General features: G+C 51.7%; 1 protein-coding gene across 1 annotated transcript in view; it reads left to right on the top strand.

Moving 5' to 3' along the window:
* ADCY10 (adenylate cyclase 10 (soluble)) overlaps positions 1-6,247 on the top strand; it is a 20,168-nt gene that overhangs the window by 8,853 nt on the left and 5,068 nt on the right. The window contains exons 12-17 of the mRNA XM_010019903.1: positions 490-542; positions 1,824-1,977; positions 2,669-2,861; positions 3,898-4,178; positions 4,821-4,957; positions 5,496-5,621. Coding sequence (XP_010018205.1) covers positions 490-542; positions 1,824-1,977; positions 2,669-2,861; positions 3,898-4,178; positions 4,821-4,957; positions 5,496-5,621 — 944 coding nt within the window. The remainder of the gene's footprint in view (positions 1-489; positions 543-1,823; positions 1,978-2,668; positions 2,862-3,897; positions 4,179-4,820; positions 4,958-5,495; positions 5,622-6,247) is intronic.

Raw genomic sequence — 6,247 nt, 5'->3', positions numbered from 1 at the left:
GCTGAAATATGAGCTCTTCCTCTGGGCCAGGATTTGACCTTCTTTTTGGATGGTGGTTTGAATGCTAGTCTCTGAAACTACAGGAAGACTTGAGCCAAAGGTGCCAGGTGCTTGGAATCCCAACCCATTAGGTGACACAAGTCCTTGTTTCCAAGACACTTGTTTTTTTTTGGCCAACACAGTAAAGATATCTGCTAGCCAGCAGCACACCCTGGCTTCTTTCACGTATCTCTGGCTTTGGCATCTGTTGATGGACTTTCAATATGTTCTCCTGTCCTGCTGTGGCTGTTGGGGTTCTTTATGCTTAAAGCTGTCCCAGCATGCCAGCTTGACCTTCGGTGTGGGGAGCATGCAGGGGATAACATGCTGCTTGAAAGAAAAGCAAGTACCTGAGGAGCACATCCAGCCCCTCCATGTCAGACTGCTTCTTGATGTCGCCGGCTTCTCACCAGCTAACTGACTTGTATTTTCTTCTTCCCCTGCTTCTAGCATATTTGGCATGGCTCTTTCCATGAAGATGCCAGAGAATACCTCCTTGCTGGGTACGTGGAGAATGCCTTGCTCTTCTGAACCCCAGTTTCTTCCCCTCAGTAACTTGTATAGGGAAGGGAAAAGCTTTTGCTGGGGATAGTGTTGCCTGCAGAGACCATAAAGAAGTGCTGGCTGTCTCAGTGCCTACTTAGTTGATATCTTTGGGGCGGAAAGCGGAATGAGGTGCTTGGTGCTCCTGGCCATGTTCCAAACGCGATATGAAGGTTCCTTTCAACTATGGAGCTGTTCACACTCTGGGGGCTAAACTGGTCCTTGTCTTTGGGATCAGGAAAGAGATTTCCTTCTGCCAGAATGACGGAGAGTTTTGGTGGTGGGTTCTCCCCCTAGTGCTCCTCAAAGGTCCTTTCTTGGCAGCAGCTGGGTGTAGACATGGAAAAGCCAGGCGACATGGATGCCTTTAATCACATAGTGTCTTGCCAGATGTTTTGGGCCCTGTCATGGGTCAACCCTGGTGGGCAACTCAGGCCCACAGAGCTGCTCACTCCCCACAGTGGGATGGGAAAGAGAATTGGAAGGGTAAAAGTGAGCACACTGGATACAGACCGCTTAATAGGCAAAGCAGATGCTGTGCACACATGACAGACAAATCCAGGCATTCTTTCACTGCTTCCTCGTGTCAGGCAGGTGTCCAGCCATTCCCAGGAAAGCAGGGTTTCAACATGTGTATCCAGGACTTGGGAAGACAAATGCTGGAACTGCTAATGTGCCCCCTTCCTCCTCCTTTTACCCAGCTTTTCTTTCTGAGCACAGCATCATACGCTGTGGAATAGGCCAGTTGGGGTCTGCTGTTGCTGCTGTGCCCCCTCCCAACTTCTTGTGCACTCCCAGCCTGCTTGCTGGCAGAGTGGCATGAGAAATGGAAAAGGCCTCGATGCTGCGCAAGCCCTCTTCAGCAAGAACTAAAACATGGTTGTGCCATCAACATTGATGTGCTCTGTGGCTAGTCATACAGTGAGGAGAAGATGTGCTAAGTCTGTTTGGGACACAGCTGCCTGCAGCAACTTCAATCATCCCTTCCAGCCTTGTGCTGGATCCCTGAGGGGAGTTGCATGGGGCTGTCTGAATCTCTTTGGGATAGAGGGGTCCGCTACCACTCTGAGGAAGGCAGAGGTGTGAAAGCTGGGACAAGCGGGCTGGAAGACAGCAGAGGTGTCGTAGGTTGGCAGATGCGGTGGTGGGGAGGTAGGCTGTGGCGGAGGGTGCCAGCAAAAGGGGTGGCTCTTTGCCTTCTAGCATGCCCCAGCAGCTCGTTTTCTTGTTTGTTTTCACAGGTCGAAAGAAGGAGATTGACCTCTTTGTCAACTGCTTGGAAGCCTGCAACCGTTTTGGACAAAGACACATGCTGGCATTTGAGGGCACGAGGGGCTCTGGAAAGAGCCAATTACTTAATCACTTGGCCCAGTTAGGCCAGTCTGCTGGGTACAGGTACTGGGTTTTGCCCTGTAGCTTTGGGACACTGCCTCTTCCCACCTCTGACAGCCATGGAACACACCAGCCCCTTGGCCAGTGCACCTGGCCCTTGGACTGAAGCCTCCTGGAAAAGACTTCTGGAGACATTCCCTAGTTATCTCCTGTGTGCTCTGCTGCTGCCCCTGTCTCTTCGGGGTGCTGGAGGTGGCTTCTTGAGCTATGCTTTTTCTCCTTCACAAATAGAAGGAAAAAGCCCAAACTCAGTGCTTTTTGTTAGATTACAGGTGCAACAGATAGCAGGGTGGCATGTCTCAGAAGCCCTGCTTGCCCCCTGCCTGTTTCCCAGAAGGAATACTGGGCCAGAAAAGCTGTCCTGTGGCCTGGGCGGCAGACTGCTAAGGTCTGGAACCCAGAGGCAAACTCCTCACTTGCTCCATGCCCACCTCTTAGCCCTGAAAGTCCTTCTGCAGTAGGGAGGTAGGGAGACATGGGCCAGAGCTGCAGAGACCAGACGGGGTCTGGACCTGGCTCTCCCAATGGCTTGGCATCAACTGCCCCGCTGTGCTTTCTTATACAAGGAGCGAAACTCTGGGTAGCACTTTGAGGTGGGAGGCTGAAGAGCTCCCCCTAAAGGCAACTCCAGCCCTTTTGTCTTAGAAGGCTTGGGCTGTTGGGGATCTCAGTCCCTTTTGCTTTTGCATGGCAGGGTATTTGGCATGGAACTGCTAGAGGTCAACGTGAGGCAGTCCTTCTCTGCCGTGCGTATTCTGATGGCCAGGGGGCTAGGCCTCCAGGAGTGCGAATCGTGCAGTGCCAGGGAGCACGTGCTAAAGACATATCTCCAAGGGATTATTGAAGAGAGCAACTACTGCCTCCTCAATGACATTTTCCTTGTCAAGGTAAAAGCAACAGGCCTCTCTGACCCTGGAGAAGGCTTTCTCCTGAGGTATTCTGGGTCTTCAGCAGTCTTCTAAGGCTGCTTGAGTGCCTTAGCTGGGGGGTGGGAATCACAGGGGTCACAGCAGGTTTCCCATTCCTGGTCCTCGAGGCTGCCTGTATGTGGTGAGTTAATGTACCGTGTTGCATCTGTCAGTGCCTGGTGCCTTGTTCATCACCCTGGAAGCAGCATTGGAGAGAGGCTGGGCCTGACCTGGTGCTGAGGTCATTGCTGTGTGAGTGGTCTGCTCCAGCCAGCCACAGTCAGAGAACCAGCTCTTCAGCCCGCCCCCAAGCACCAGCTCTGCCAGAGCCTCTGCTTTAGGCTGTAGTTGAAGCCTGCACTCTGGCCTCTTGCACCCATTCTGGGGAGACAGATGGTGCTGAGGCAGAGCAGAGGGGGTTTGCTCAGCCATCTTGCTTGGTGGGTAAGTGTGGTGAGCCCTGGGGCCATGTTTCTCCCTGACTCTGCTTTTCTGGATAGTTTCCTGTTTCAGACAAGGTTCACCAAATGCATGAAATGCAAAGAAAAGAGGAATTGCACTCAACTTGGGCAAAAGTGCTAGAGAAGGTAAGCACTTCTCCTTCCCTCCTCCTGGGTCAGAGGAGGAGAACAAACCTGCTAGCTCTGGGCTCTGTGCCACAGCAGTGTGAGTGGGAGGGAGGACCTGGGTCATCACCCTCTAGGGCCGGAGAAAGCCTCCATGTTCTCTCCAGAGCCCCACAAACACACTAGTAAGTTTCCTCCCTTAAAGTGTTCCCTGGAGGAGAGACAATTCTTCATTCCCTTGCCCAAGATCCTTCCTTCTGCAGGGCAGGTGATGTTAAGTGTGACCTGAAAATCTCAAAGAAATTAGGAGCTGGGAAGCTTCCAAGCAGGGATTTAGTTGGGGAGACACTTGAGAGAGCATCCTCTCGAGAGGCAGAAGCTAAATCTTCTCCCCTGTAAGACACTTGCGAATCCACTGGATTTGCCTCAGAACAACCTGTTTTTTCCAGATCATTGATAGAAATGCCATATTTATCATCGACAATGCCCATTTCATTGACCCTGCCTCCTGGAGTATTATGGCACCCCTGCTCTGGAACATCTCCGTCTTCATGGTCATGAGCTTATGCCCAGGCTTTGCAAGAACTGAGAGCTTTCACAAAGCCATAACAGACAACCTGATGTCCCATAAAATCACCTGCCTTCATCTAGAGAAGCTGAAACCTTCATCTGTGGCGCAGAAGCTCTGCCAGGACCTTGGAGTGGTCAGCATCCCCAGGGCTTTAGTGAGGTAAGTTGGAGGCAGCGGAGCTCCCTGGACTCCAAGCGTGGGAGCTGCCAACCATTTGCTGTTTCACAAGGAGGAAGGGAGGAAGACTCCCAATCCCAGGCATGTCTGGGATGTGAAAAGGCCTTGGTCTAAGTGGCCAGGCTGAGTGGCAGATTCCTTGTGGCAGAGGTCTCTCCTGCTGCCAAAGAGCACCTAGGCTCCTGAGGAGAGGAAAGGTAGGGCTTGCTGCTCTGTGGTTTGGGCACTGTTTGCAGGTCTTTTCCCATGGATTTCAGCAAAAGCTGGAAGTTCAGGGGGGCCCAAAAACCCAAGCCAGCAGGAGGACCTCCCTTTCAAAAGTAAGGTGTAACTGTGACGAAAATGCTGGCTCCCCTGCTATGCCTGAGTGGCTTGCTGCCCACCTCAACTGTTTTTCCTTTTAGGGTGCTGAGGTACAGGTAGTCCAAAGACATGGTAAATGCTCTGTCCCTGACAGTATTCAAGGGCAGGTTGGACAGAGCCTTGAGCAACATGGTCTAGCTTGAGATGTGCCTGCCCATGGCAGAGGTTGGAACTAGATGATCCTAAGGTCCCTTCCGACTAAATCCATTCTATGATTCTACTTTTCTTGTGCTGATCACTGCTGGATCTACTCCTGCCCAGGTTCCTGGTCCAAAGAAGCCTGGGAATCCCATATGTTGTTGAGGAGCTGGTGCACTTCCTTTGTTGCAACAAGATGCTCTTGTTCCGCACTGAGAGGAGGGGTGAAGAAGCAGAAGACAACTGGGAGAACCTGAACAGTAAGAACCTTTGCCGCTGACTAGTGAGTTGCTGTGTTGCATTCCCTGCAGCACAAACTTGCCCCATCATTGTGCCATGGATCAGGGCAGAAACAGATCTTGCAGCAGATCATGCAGAACTTGACCTGGCAGAGGCGTGGGCTTCTGTGTGCATTGTTGTCAGGACAGCCAAAGCAGTGGCTCACAAGTTGTGGTGGCTTTGAGGGGCATCAGTTCTTGGGGCTAAACTGCAGAGGAAATGTTTCTGGACCACATGTGTTCCTGAAGCATTCTTATGAGCACAGAATTTACCTTGGCCAAAAAAACCTTGGTTTGTTCTCAACTGAGAACAAACCCCAGCTTGAGGTGAGGCCAGGCCCGGGAAACTTGCAGTGAAAACTGTTTTGCTCTGCTTGGAGCATGTTCAGCATAGGCAGTCAGTGCACCTGCACTGGGCCGTGTGAGGGCGCCTTGTCCTGTTCCGAGTGAGCTTGGAAACATTTGCAGGCTGCAGGACACTTTGCAAATTGCCTCACCCCTGCTCTCTTGCTCCACCTAGCTTTTGCAGTCCAGGCGTCAGCCATCACAACAAGCTCAAGGTCCAGCCTAGGGTCTGCGGCCATGATCTGCATCTTAAGGCCAGGCGTGAACCTGGACAGCATCGCGCTGCCCCGTAACCTGAAAGGTGAGGGGCCGAGCGCCGCTCTGCTGGCTCGTGGCTGTGCTGCAGGGGCTGGAGGGAGGATGGGCATCGCTGTGCTGCACAGTCACCCTCTCAGGTTCGGGGCTTTCCTGGGAAGGTGGCTCCGCTCCAGCCAGGAACAGTCCTGGGGTTGTGGGCAGCCGTTTTCCCTTCCTGTGTGTGGAGCAGCTTGAGCCTGCTGGTTGCTTTCAAGCAGCTGGTAGGAGAAGGTAGGAGAGAGAAGGTTATTGGTGCAACACTAGAATGACTCCCTTTTCTCACAGAAACAAATCTTTTGCTGGGACAAAAATTTGACTTGCTTCCGACTCAACTTTGAATACAGCTTCTAGCTTGCTACTCTCTTTTTGAGTTCCCCAGCTAACAGTGGTCTCATGGCATGTAATAAGAAAAAATAAAAAAATCCACTTTTTTCTTTTGTTGTGGTGTGTGTTGGTTTTTTTTTTTTTTTTTTTTTGCTTGCTTGGTTGGTTGGTTTGGTTCGGGTTTTCCTATGGATTTTCATGGAAATTCCCCTGTAGCCAGGGGAACTGTCAATGAGTGTGAAGTGTCCCTCCTGTCTAGCAGTAGCCATTTGTATGAACCTTGAAGAAATATCATGCTAAAGCATT

Source organism: Nestor notabilis, unplaced genomic scaffold (genome assembly GCF_000696875.1).
Source record: "Nestor notabilis isolate BGI_N333 unplaced genomic scaffold, ASM69687v1 scaffold5668, whole genome shotgun sequence".
Lineage (NCBI taxonomy): Eukaryota > Metazoa > Chordata > Aves > Psittaciformes > Psittacidae > Nestor > Nestor notabilis.
Note: the sequence above shows the minus strand (reverse complement) of the source record. Positions and strands in the feature narration are given on the sequence as shown.